Consider the following 13,751-nt stretch of genomic DNA (forward strand, 5'->3'; position numbering starts at 1 on the left):
AACCTGGCAGTGTACTAAATATTTTAGAAAGCAATACAATTGATCCTCATAGCTGTGGTTTTCACATCCATGGATTCAACAACCACAGACCAAAAAATTATATATGGAGGTGGGTGTTTGGCACCGTGGCTTAAGTGAACACTTGTGATGCTTACATCTCACACTGAAGTGCTTTGTTCAAGCCCTGGTTCCTCTGCTTGAGAAATCCATCCAGCTTCCTGTTAATGTGCATCCTAGAAAGCAGCAGACGATGGCTCAAGTATATGGGTCCCCTGTGGGAGACTTGGATGGAGTTCCTAGTCCCTGGCTTCAGCCTGGCCCTGCTCTGGCTATAGTGGGTGTTTGAGGAATGAACCAGTAGATGGAAGATCTTTCTCTGTCTCTCTTCATTTGTGTCTTTCTGCCTCTCAAAATTAAAAAAAGAAAAAAATGCATATGTATTGAATATGTACAGTACAGACATTTTTCTTGTCATTATTCACTAAACAATATAGCATAAAACTACTTATATAGCATTTTCATTATATTAGGTATCATAAGGAATCTAGAGATGACAGAGTAAACAGAAAGATGTGCAGGGCTTATATGCAAATACTAATCTACTTTATATAAAGGACTTGAGCATTGGGCAGATTTTGGTATCTACATGGAATTCAGGGACCCAGTACCCTACAGATACAGAGGAGTGAGCAGTGACTATATTGTCAAAGAAATAAGAAGGGAGCCTCTCCTTTTCTAATTCTGTCAATAGATATGAATAAAAAATCATTTTTCTATAAGGACAGCCAGGCTATACCTTAGCATGAAGATAATTTTGTAGACAACAAAGTGTAAAGATGGAAAGATGAAATTTTCGAGCTGCTGAATAGCAGACTGAAAGTCTATCAGCTTCTGGACCTCCTCCTATGGGAGAGAACAGATTTCTTTACTGACAACTATTTTTGATAACTCTTACTCACAGTCAAAAGAATCCTAACCAGTATGCTAGCCACCAACATTCTTTTCTTATCCTTGTAGGGAGGGAAAAACTATCTGTCCTTTATTCATATTAAGTTTATTGGCTGGAACGTGCAAATTACATGGATTAGAAACAGATTAACAGAGGAAAACTGGCAGAAGTTTAAGGTATGCACTGAATGTACAGATAGGAGCATACAGTGATAAATACTTCAAGGTGTGAGGGTTATACAGTGCTTAACAAGAGAAATTAACAAGCAAACAATAAATTTATAAAGACGTGACAAGACAAAGGAAAAGGACTCTGAGATTCTAGAAGTGGCAAAGGTAAATAAATATACGGGGGAAGTAATGGAAGATAAGAAGCAGTTTTTGGCCGGTGCCGTGGCTCAATAGGCTAATCCTCCACCTTGTGGTGCCGGCACACTGGGTTCTAGTCCCGGTCGGGGTGCTGGATTCTGTCCGAGTTGTCCCTCTTCCAGGCCAGCTCTCTGCCTTGGCCCGGGAGTGCAGTGGAGGATGGCCCAAGTGCTTGGGCCCTGCACCCACATGGGAGACCAGAAGAAGCACCTGGCTCCTGGCTTTGGATCAGCGTGATGTGCCGGCCACAGTGCGCCAGCCGCGGCGGCCATTGGAGGGTGAACCAACAGCAAAGGAAGACCTTTCTCTCTGTCTCTCTCTCTCATTGTCCACTCTGCCTGTTAAAAAAAAAAAAAAAAAAGCGGTTTTTGCATGGTTTGACATGTAGATCCTTCTGGTGCCATCTCTAGATGCTACTGGTCTAATAATGCCTCTACTACTTAATTTCTGTCCTCTTTGAAAGTAGAGAGTGTGCATGGCAGCACTGTGGTGTAAAAGGCTAAGCCTCCATTTATGGTGCCAGCATCATATATGGGCGCTGGTTTGTGTCCCAGCTGCTCCTCTTCCAATCCAGCTCTCTGCTTATGGCCTGGGAAAGCAGTAGAAGATGGCCCAAATGCTTGGGCCCCTGCACCTGTGTGGGAGACCCAGAAGAAGCTCTTGGCTTCTGGCTTCAGATAGGCCCAGCTCTAGCCATTGTGGCCATTTGGAGAATAAACCAGTGGTGGAAGATCTTTCTCTATGCCTTTTCCTCTCTCTCTAACTCTACCTCTCAAATAAATAAATAAATAAATAAAGAGTTCAAAAAAATTTAAGTGCTACGTTCAAGCAAATAGTGGGAGGACAGAGAGATTTTACCTGCTTTTCTTAATTGTCTTCAGTTTAAAATAATCGTTGTGCTCAAGTTGCACATTTGAAGATGGCATATTTTGTTATCCTTTAATGTTATATCTAGGGAATCATATTTAATGTGCCTCATAAACTATTAATGACTGAAAGCATTTGTGTTCTTAGAAATTGGGTGTGGGGGCTGGCATGGTAGCACAGCAAGCTAACCTCAACTTGTGATACCTACACCCCTTATCAGGTTGCTGGGTTCAAGTTCTTCTGCTTCTGAATCAGCTTCCTGCTAATGCACCTGAGAAAGCAGCAAAAAATGGCCTAAGTGCTTGGGTTCCTGCACCCATGTGGGAGACCCAGAAGCAACTCCTGGCTTCAGCCTGGCCGAGTCTTGCCTGCTGCAACCGTTTGGGGAGTCAACCAGCAGATGGAAGATCTCTCTTTCTTTTTCTCTTTCTCTCCCTCTCTCTCTCTCTGTCTTTCTCTTTCTCAGTAACTCTGCCTTTCAAATAGGTAAATAGATCTTTAAAAAAAAAAAAAAGGGAATCACAATGATATATCACCTCACATCTGTTAGAATGGCTATTAGCAAAAAGACCATATGTAAGTGTTGATGAGGTAATGGAGACACTGGAAAATATGTGCATTATGGATGGAAATGTAAATTTTCTATTATAGGAAATAGTATGAAAAAATTAAAATTAGACTTTATATCATATAATCCAGTAATTCCATTTCTCATTATGTGTCCAAAGGAAATGGCATCAAGGTAGTAAAGAGATATCTCCACTTCAAGTTCATTCCAGTATTATCGTAACAGCCAAGACAAGGAAACTGCATATGTCCAGCTCAGTTCTGGCCATTGTGGTCATTTGGGGAGTATACCAGTGGAATGGAAGACCTCTCTCTCTGGCTCTACTTCTCTCTATAACTCTTTCAAATAAATAACATAATTCTTAAAAATTTTATTTATTGATTACAGACAGAGGGAAGGACAGACAAGAGAAAAGTCTTCTATCTACTAGTTCACTCCTCAAATGGCTGCAAAGGACGGAGCTGGGCCAATCTGAAGGCCAAAGCCAGGAGCTTCCTCCAGGTCTCCTAAGCAGATGAAGGGGCCCAAGCACTTGAGCCATTTTCTACAGCTTTCCCAGACACATTAGCAGAGAGCTGGACTGGAAGTGTAGTAGCCAGGACACAAACCAGCACCCATATGGGACGCTGGTGCCTCAGGTGGAGGCTTAGCTTACCATGCCTAAGTATGGCCCGTCTTTTCATTTTCTTTATGACAGGCATCCTTTGAAAAACAAAAATTTTTAATTTTGTTGATATCCATTTTAATTTTTTGTAGACTTTTAGTGACATCTCAGAAACCACTAATTGAAGATTCAAAATATTTACTCCTATGTTTCCTTCTAAAAGTTGTATAATTTTAGTTCTTACATTTAGGTCTGTGATTCATTTTGAGTTAATGTTTGCATGTGGTGTGATGGAGCTGCCCAAACTCATTCTTTTGCATGCAGATACACAAATGTCCCAACACCATCTATTTAAGACGTTTGTTCCAACAAACTGACTTGTCACCTTTGTCAAAAATCAATTGACTATAAATATAAGGGTTTATTTCTGAACTCTGAATTCCATTCTATTGATCTACATGTTTATTTTTATCTAAGTAGAACTGGCAAAATTTATACTTGGGGACTAACTGAATACTCAACCCCATATTATCTTTTATTGGGACATCTATAATATGCCTCTTTTTCCTATTAATATGTAAAATCAATCTAAGGATAGCCATTTGGGGCTGGTGCCGTGGCTCACTTGGTTAATCCTCCGTCTGCAGCGCCGGCATCCCATATGGGTGCTGGTGCTAGTCCCGGTTGCTCCTCTTCCAGTCCAGCTCTCTGCTGTGGCCCCTGAACCCGCATGGGAGACCAGAAGGAAGCACCTGGCTCCTGGCTTCAGATTGGTGCAGCGCCGGCCATGGCGCCCATTAGGGGAGTGAACCAATGGAAGGAAAACCTTTCTCTCTGTCTCTCCCTCTGTCTATAACTCTACCTGTCAAAAAAAAGGATAGCTATTCATTTTTGTACTCACACAGCCCATGATGATGTTTTATAATGTTACTTAAATATTTTGCATTCACAAAACAAACAGGATTTCTGAAAAGGCTACTGACCAATGCATGCAGTTACCTGAATATTGGAAACCAAAAATAACAATGGCTTAAGTAAGATATGCTTATTTATCTCTCAGATAAAAGAATCCAGGAATTAGTCCTTGCCAGTTGATTTGGTACCTCCATGAAATTATCTGCATCCTAGCTCTCAGCTCTACCATCCCTTGAGTGTGGTCTTCTGTCCTAACAGCTGAAGAGCTGTTAGAGCACCAGCCATGGAATCTTACTGCACACCTCATCACAAAAGGAAATGAGAGAATCTGATTTTTTGGGGGGAACAACATGTCCAGCTAAAAATCAGGTTTCTTCTTCTAAGTTAGAAGGAAGAATGAGCATTAGCAAAAAATTAGCATTCTCTATGACCAAATAGGGTATAATTTTTAAAAATCCCTTGTGGTCTAAAGAAAGTTAAGATGCTTAGGAAGTTCTAAAATCATTCAGTATCACATAGCTGCTCCCATAGCAGTTAATATAGATGATCCAGGCATAGACATGGAGATTCGGTTTTTCAGGCTCTGAGGCCATAGCTACCCGGAACCTTCCTCTCCACTGATGTATGGTATGTGAATATATATTTCCTTTGAAATAGTTAAAATTTTTTTTAGATTTTTATTTATATATTTGAAACTCAGTTATAGAGAGCGAGAGGGAGAGACAGAGAGAGAGAGACAGACAGAGACAGAGAGATCTTCCTTCTGCTAATTCACTCCCCAAATTGCCACAACTGCCAGGGCTGGACCAGGCCAAAGCTAGGAGCCAGGAGTCTCCAAAGTCTCCTATGTGGGTGCAGGGGCCCAAGCATTTGGGTCATCTTCCACTGCTTTCTCAGGCAAATTAGCAGGAAGCTAGATTGGAAATGGAGCAGCCAGGACTTGAACAAGCACCCATATGGGATCCTGGCATCACTGGTCTAGACTTAACCTGCTATGCCACAGTACCAGCCCCAGAAATAGTACGATTCAATGTCAGTCTAAATCTTCCCTAAATATCTGGCTTCGGCCATCTGGGGAGTGATTCAATGGATGGAAGATGTTTCTCTCAGTCTCTCCCTCTCTCTCTAACTCTGACTTTCAAATAATAAATAAGCGAATCTTAAAAAAAAAAAAACTATTTATTTGGCAGTCAACAAACAGAGAAAGAAAGACAGGCAGAAAAAGGAATCTCTCAAAGGGCCTCTAACAGCTGGGGCTGTGTTAGGCTAAAAGCAAGAGCCAGGAACTTATTCCAAGGCTGTGCATGTGAGTGACAGCAAACCCAATTACCTGTGTCATCACTGCTGCTTCCCAGGGTCTGCATTTGCAGGAAGTTGGAGTACTTTGAATTAGGAATTGAATTCAGGTCCCCCCATAGGGGACACAGGTGTCTTAACCACTAGGACAAATGCTTACCCCAATACCAGGGTTTTATTATATTAATTCTTGTAAGAAATACAGGAGTATGTCAACACAACTTTCAGTGATATTTTAACCCATATAAATATTTCTAATAATTGGGGTTTTGGTTACTACAGTGAACATTGCCACCCATGGAAGACAAATGTAGTAATCAAAGAATACATTGGGGCCAGTGCTGTGGCATAGTGGGTAAAGCCTCCACCTGCAGTGCTGGCATCCCATATGGGCACCGGTTCGAGTCTCGGCTACTCCACTACTAATCCAGCTCTCTGCTTAGTGGGTAAAGCCTCCACCTGCAGTGCTGGTATCCCATATGGGCACCAGTTCGAGTCTTGGCTGCTCCACTACTAATCCAGCTCTCTGCTATGGCCTGGGAAAGCAGTAGAAGATGGCCCAAGTCCTTGGACCCCTGCACCCTTGTGGGAGACCCAAAAGAAGCTCCTGGCTCCTGGCTTTGAATTGGTGCAGCTCTGGCTGTTGGCGGCCAACTGGGGAGTGAAACAGTGGATGGAAGACCTCACTCTATCTCTCCGCCTCTCCTTCTTTGTGTAACTTTGACTTTCAAATAAATAATTCTTTTAAAAAAGTAAGAATATATTAACACAGTCTACATCCCAGTATAAGACAATGAAAATTAGTCTGTTTTTTTCATATTCTACATGGAAAATATAGGTTTTTTTTTGCCTACCCTGTATGAACTCATATACTTTCAATTCTCAAGAACTTTTTTGTTCTACTAGACTATCTATGTTTATAGACTTTTTAAGTCAAACAGTGATTCCTCACATGAAGAGGAATTAACATTCTTAAGAATTATTATTTTACTTTTTGCTATATTCAAAACATTTCATCATCACCCTAGTCTATGAAACAGCCAAGTTGCAACCACTCCTCCTTTTAGTCACTGTGGTTGAAACTCAATGGAATGAATATTCTCCTTTGAGACTTCTTCATCACAATGTTGCCTCCTGAAACCTATACCCAAACTTAGAATAACAAAACTGTAAGGATGCCTATTACACCCAAAACATCTAACAGGCCTTCTAAATGGCCTCTTGGTTGCACCAATGCTTTATTCCCTCATGCTAAGAAAGAGGTCATGTTAGAAATAATTAGGCATTTTTAGTGTGTTCCATATTTTAAATTTAGTTCAGTGGATTTATAAGACTCAGTTTGCAGACTCACAATTCAAGTTTCCATAAAAGGTATATGTGTTTGTGTTTGTGTGTGTGTGTGTGTGTGTGTGTGTGAGAGAGAGAGAGAGACAGAAAATTTCAATTTCACCGGGTGAGTTTTGCACAGCTAGTGTTTTTAATATGAATATTTTCAGTGACTATGCTTTTAGGATAGGTAGAAATATTCTCATATTTGTAAACAAAGGCTGATGCAATAAGTGTCAACAAACTGACTTAAAAGATTTTATTCCTAGGACAAAAGACTCTCATCTATTGAAGGCAGCAGTGGATCATAATGTATAGATCATATTAAAATGCCCCAGAGATTTGCCAAAGTCTTCTAGGCCCAAAATATAAGTTTGCATAAGAGAGGGAAGAGATGTATAATTTGGGACATGCTCAAGCTGCCTTGCCCCAAATGGTAGAGTTAGAAACATACCAGGGGATTCCAATTCAATCCCATCAAGGTGGCATGTGCCAATGCCATCTCACTATTCCAAGTGATCAATTTCAGTTCACAATTGATCATAATGAAAGGACTAAGAGTCAAAGGGAGCACATAAACAAGTCTAGTACCTGCTAACACTAACCAACAGAATAAATAAAGGGGAGAGTGATCCAACATGGGAAGTGAGATACTCAGCAGACTCATAGAATGGCAGATGTCCTAAATAGCACTCTGTCCTCAGAATCAGCCCTAAAGGCATTCGGATCTGGCTAAAAAGCCCATGAGAGTATTTCAGGCATGGAAAGCCAAGACACTCTGGCAAAAGATCTCTGTGAGTGAGATCCCAGTGGAAAGAACAGGTCTTCAAAGAAGGAGGTACCTTTCTCTGAAGGGAGGAGAGAACCTCCACTTTGACTATGACCTTGTCTAAACAAGATAAGAATCGGAGAACTCAGAGGGCTTCCATAGCCTTGGAAACTCATGACTGGAGCATAGGGAGATTACTGATGCCATAGACAGGAGTGTCAATTGGTAAAGTCAACAACAGGAGTCACTGTGCACTTACTCCTCATGTAGGATCTCTGTCCTTAATGTGCTGTGCATTGAGATTTAATGCTATAACGAGTACTCAAACAATATATTGCACTTTGTGTTTCTATGGGGGTGCAAACTGTTGAAATCTTTACTTAATGTATACTAAACTGATCCTCTGTAAAAAAAAAAAAAAAGAAATTATCAATTCCCAACTTGACTCTCACTGGGATTAAACATGACAATAGGTCTGATCTGATTTCATCATCATTTAAAAAAATCATCTATTATTTTTCACTTTATGTTTCTGTGTGGGAGCAAACTGTTGAAATCCTTACTTAATGTATACTAAGCTGATCTTCTGTATATTAAGATAATTGAAAATGAATCTTGATGTGAATGGAAGGGGAGAGGGAGTGGGAAAGGGGAGGGTTGTGGGTGGGAGGGACGGTATGTGGCGGAAGCCATTTTAATCCATAAATCGTACTTTGGAAATTTATATTCATTAAATAAAAGTTTAAAAAAAAAGAAATAATTAAAAAGATAAACATATAAACTCAGCAGAGGATTTCACTCATTTCCATTATGATTTTGTCCATTACTATAATAATGTTACACAAGCTATTCAGTCTTCTCTCTTCTCTCTCTCACATAACAGATGCTGCCAGAAATTAAAAGTCAATGATTTTAGGTCTTCTGGAGGAAAGATATGAGAGGGCTTCAAAGGGTTCATGGAAAATCCACAATATCTTTTCATTTTTCTCATGAGCTTTTTTGAAATCCTATATGCAAAAAGCAGTCTTAAAATCTCAAAGGGAAGGAATTCGTTAGAATTGAGACCCAGAATCTCCAAGACTCCTTAGGAACAGAAATTCAGTTGGTTTTTTTAAGATTTATTTATTGATTTATTTGAAAGTCAGAATTACACAGAGAGAAAAGGAGAGGCAGAGGGAGAGAGAGAGGTCTTCCATCTGCTAGTTCACTCAATTGGCTGCAATGGCCGGAGCTATGCTGATCTGAAGCCAGGAGCCAGGAGTTTCTCTCGGGTCTCCCACATGGGTGCAGCGGCCCAAGTACTTGGGCCATTTTCTACTGCTTTCCTAGGCCATATAGAGAGCTGGATTAGAAGTGGAGCAGCCAGGACTCAAACTAGCGCCTATATGGGATATTGGCACTGCAGGCAGGAGCTTTAACCCTGCTATGCCACAGCACCAACCCTACCCAGTTTTCTGATGTTTGACCAATAACTCAAAGCCCAAGCATTGACAAGCATAGTCTGTTGTCTCAAAACTAACAAACATGAATTACATGGATTGAATGAGACTGATAAAAAAATACGATTATGATTCTTGGAAACTTCTTGGTATTGTTCATGGTTTTCTGTATTCTGACAATCTTACATGGTAAAGTCATTTTTTATTTCTTCATTTTATTCCTTATCTTAAATTTGGAAAACAAACTTCCTGTATGTTAAATTATGTTAATGGTAAATCCATGCTGTCTTCACTGTTGTGCTCAATAACAGTACTTACAAGTTGTCCTCATTGAGAATTGAGGTCAACATATGATATTTGTCCCTTTGGGACTGGCTTAATTCACTCAGCATGATGTTTTCCAAATTCCTCCATCTTGTTGCAAATGACCGGGTTTCATTGTTTTTGACTGCTGTATAGTATTCGATAGAGTACATGTCCCATAATTTCTTTATCTAGTCTACTGTTGATGGGCATTTGAGTTGGTTCCAGGTCTTAGCTATTGTGAATTGAGCTGCAATAAACATTAGGGTGCAGACAGCTTGTTTGTTTGCCAATTTCATTTCCTTTGGGTAAATTCCAAGGAGTGGGATGGCTGGGTTGAATGGTAGGGTTATATTCAGGTTTCTGAGGAATCTCCAGACTGACTTCCATAGTGGCTTAACCAATTTGCATTCTCACCAACAGTAGGTTAGTGTCCCTTTTTCCCCACATCCTCTCCAGCATCTATTGTTGGTAGATTTCTGAATGTGAGCCATTCTAACCGGGGTGAGGTAAAACCTCATTGTGGTTTTGATTTGCATTTCCCTGATTGCTAGTGATCTTGAACATTTTTTCATGTGTCTGTTGGCCATTTGGATTTCCTCTTTTGAAAAATGTCTATTGAGGTCCTTGGCCCATCTCTTAAGTGGTCAAACGATCTAAGTAAACTCTATGTTATTGGTGCAAGCTTTGTGAAACAGAAAATCCCATTTTATCAGAAACAGAAGGCCTAGGGTACAACAGGTTAAGTAAGCCATTGCTTGTAACGCCAACCATCCCATACTGAAGCACTGGTTTGAGTCCTGGCTAATCTACTTCAGATCTAACTCTCTGCTAATGTGCATGGCTGCAAGGGCAGGAGATGATGTCCCAAATGCTTGGATACATGATATACCTGATACCCACGTGACAGACTCAGATGGAACTCCTGGCTTCAGCCTAGCCCAACTGTTATAGCTATTTGAGGATGGAACCAGGGATTGGAAGAGTGCTCGCTCTCTCTCTCTCTCTCTCTCTCTCTCTCTCTTTTCTGCCTCTCCCTCTCCCACTCTGCCTTTCAAATAAATAAATAAAAATATTTATTATTTTTTATGAAAAAAATACAGAAAGAAACAGAAGGCCTATGGTAGTTAGTCTGTAAATAACCTGGGCCTAAGAGGTGAAATGAATACAAAGGAATCCTAACATCATCTGGTGAGGGGTCCAGGGTTATTTGCCTGTTATTGTGGGACTAGCTTGATCCTGTAGAAGAGAATTAAGAGTGAGGTGTATACTGTGGTATAGTGTGTAAAGCCACTGCCTGTAGTGCTGGAATCTCATATGGGTGCCAGTTCAAGTCCCAGCCCCACTTCCAATCCAACTCTCTGCTATTGCCTAGGAAAGCAGTAGAAGATGGCCCAAGTAATTTGGCCCCTGTACCTTCGTGGGGAACCCTGAAGAAGCTCCTTGCTCTTGGCTTCGGATTGGCCCAGTTCTGGTCATTTGAGGAGTAAACTAGCAGGTGGAAGACCTCTCTCTGCCTCTCTGTAACTCTGCCTTTCAAATAAATATTTTTTAAAAAAGAATGAGGTGCATATTTATAAGGTTTAAGGAACCATAATACAAGAGGCAAGTTGACTCTAAATTAGTTACCATGTAAATCGTCTGAAGAGGTTGGCCCCTCCTCTCATCCTTATGGACTCTGTAATTGAGTTCTGACAGAGGTGTTAGTTTGCCTTACTCCTCTTCTCTAGCACTACTGTTTTCTAGAAGAAAAATTTTGCCTTGGTCTGAGTAAGTATGAAGTGAAATGTGTTAATAATTGTTATTTCTAGCTAGTAAGAGTACAGCTTTTTTTTTTTTATTCTCCAAATCATCTATAATGAATACATATTAGTTAGCCAACAATAATGTCACAAAATAATGTTACAAATTTAAAACAAATAGATATATATTATTTAGTAAGGATAGAATTATTTTCCTTCCTTCCTTCCTTCCTTCCTTCCTTCCTTCCTTCCTTCCTTCCTTCCTTCCTTCCTTCCTTCCTTCCTTCCTCCTTTCCTTCCTTCCTTCCTTCCTTCCTTTCTCTTTCAAAAATATTTGTTTATTTTGAAAAGCAGAGTTATATATAGAGAGACAGAGAAGGAATCTTTCTTCTGTTGGTTCACTCCATGAATGTGTATTAAAGGCAGGGGCTGGGCCAGGCTGAAGCCACCTTCTGCTGCTTTCCCAGGCCCATTATCAGGGAGCTGGATGGGAAGTAGAGCAGTGGGGACTGGAATGGCACCATGTGGCAGCTTGACCTGCTATGCCACAGCACTGGCCCCAGATTAGAATTCTTCCAAGGGCATACCCAGTGTGATTGTGGGCAAAACGAAATGAACAAACAATTAACCAAGAACTTAGAGAAACAAGCTCAGGCAGTAAAAACAATTAGATGTAGGTAAGCTTATAAAAAGTTCATTTTTGTAAGATTTTAAGGAAAGCACTTATTTTGGCAGAGGAGAAAGCTAATATTTATCTGCTGGCTGCAAGGCTTAATTCTTAATACATATATAGAAAATAAAGTTCTTCTGGCTCTATGAAACACAGCCAGAAAGTTTTTTTTTCTTTTCTTTACAATTTCATAGTAAAATGAAATAAAAAGGTATGAAATAAGGTAAATGGTTATGAAAGTTCTTTACAGAGGTGAAGTATTTTGCCAATCTATTACTAACATTGTCAGAGATTACTGCATTCTTCTTGTAATAATGGCTGTGTGACTTGTCACAGCATCTCATATTTACATAAATTTACTCCCATTCTCATCACATTTAAATAGTGAGGTATGTCATGGCTACCAATGAAGACAATGCCTAGAGCAATGTCCATGTCAGCCTGAGAACACTGCACTCCTAAAAGGCACATTACAGCTTAAATCCACAGTGGAGACAATCATTTCCCTACTTTAGATGTAGGAGAAATGTTAGGAAACATTAAGAGCACCTGTACTTTAAAAAGACCTCAGAGATTAAAAAACATGAGCCAAACCCAGTTTTCATAGCTATTGTGTGAATTCAGCTGCTTCAAGTTCTCAGAAATCCTAAAGCTGCTCATACAATGTGTTTAGCTGAAGGTGAATGGCGCCTTGCCTGACTCATCAACTATCAATGATAGAGTAAAATGAAAAGCAGTGGTAGACCCAATCTCAGCCTAGGCAGTCTAATGGGCCTAAAATTTGGTATCATTATTTTACACTGGAAGTAGATGGGATTATGGGGGGAGGGGTCAGGATGGTTTGAATTGTGCTGTAACTTCATCTTGTGGGGGCCCACGCTGTGGCATAACAGGGAAAGCCACTGCCTGCTGCACCGGCATCCTATATGGGCACCAGTTCGATTCCCGGCTGCTTATTTCCCATCCAGCTCTCTGCGATGGCCTCCAGGTTTTTCCTGGGAAACACGGAACCCTCGCTGAATTCTCTCCCGATGGTACAGAGAGCAAACAACATGTTCTAATTTCAAAGGAACAGAACCCAATCTTGAAAAGCAAGAAGCCTTTAGAGAAACTGACAAGGTATGCATTTATATATCCAGGCATCAAGATTGGAATCAAATTAGAGTTTTGCAAAACTGAGAAAGAGGATCAGAAAGAAGAAATTCTTGGAGAAGGTAGAGTTCTTCTAGGTGAACTTTGATGGATGCAATACAGTACATATTTTTGCAACAGAGAGACCAGCTTCTGTGCTACCCTTCAGTCTAAGAAGCTGAGTCACAAACAATCCTAAGCAACTAAAATAGCTTCAGACTGAATGGTAAAATTTTGCATAGTGAAAGAAGAAGTAAAGGGTGTGACATATGTAGTACTTAGCAGTCAAATGCTGCCTTTACCACCACTACAGCCAGAAAAACCAGCTGATGTGTCAGACATGTTAAAAAATGAAAGTGTGCCACAGTAGCTGGTGGCTTTCTCTGGCAACATTTCAAGAAAGAAATCATCAAGCCAACTTCTGTAATGGTGCCTGTCATGCAATATTAGGGAAAAGCAAGAGGCCCAGGAACTCAGTTTTCTGGAGGGTTCCAGAAATGTCCCATTCTTTAATGGAAATAGCTGGAGAAATATAAATATCAGGACTGTAAAAACATTAAAGCCCTCATTGGAAAAGCCCCCACACAGGAAAATGTGTGGGCCTGAATTCTTCCATTCTGGAAGGGTAAAGGCTTGAGCTGATGCTGCTGGGATGAGACACTGAAAGTCTTATTAAGAAACGCAAGACAAGTGAATAAAGTTGACATACACATCACGAAATAGCCTCTCCCTTACAACAATGCTAATGCTGTGGTTTTGATTTGAAAGTACAGAGAGATGCTTTGCATTTTTTAGTAACAAAAA

The 13,751-nt window shown here is 40.4% G+C and overlaps 1 protein-coding gene across 7 annotated transcripts in view; it reads right to left on the reverse strand.

The window, feature by feature from the left end:
• Positions 1-1,038: 1,038 nt before the first annotated feature.
• Positions 1,039-13,751, reverse strand: part of ADAD1 (adenosine deaminase domain containing 1) — a 128,929-nt gene continuing 116,216 nt past the window's right edge. For 5 of the 7 annotated variants that reach the window (XM_089302552.1, XM_089302550.1, XM_089302546.1 and 2 more), the window contains one exon: positions 1,039-1,655. In XM_089302552.1, coding sequence (XP_089158678.1) covers positions 1,347-1,655 — 309 coding nt within the window. In that variant the 3' untranslated portion in view covers positions 1,039-1,346. The remainder of the gene's footprint in view (positions 1,656-13,751) is intronic. The other 2 variants (XM_089302549.1, XM_089302548.1) reach the window with 2 other exon arrangements.

The sequence above is a fragment of the Oryctolagus cuniculus genome, chromosome 8, assembly GCF_051225735.1.
Source record: "Oryctolagus cuniculus isolate XC-2025 breed Fujian yellow rabbit chromosome 8, ASM5122573v1, whole genome shotgun sequence".
NCBI lineage: Eukaryota > Metazoa > Chordata > Mammalia > Lagomorpha > Leporidae > Oryctolagus > Oryctolagus cuniculus.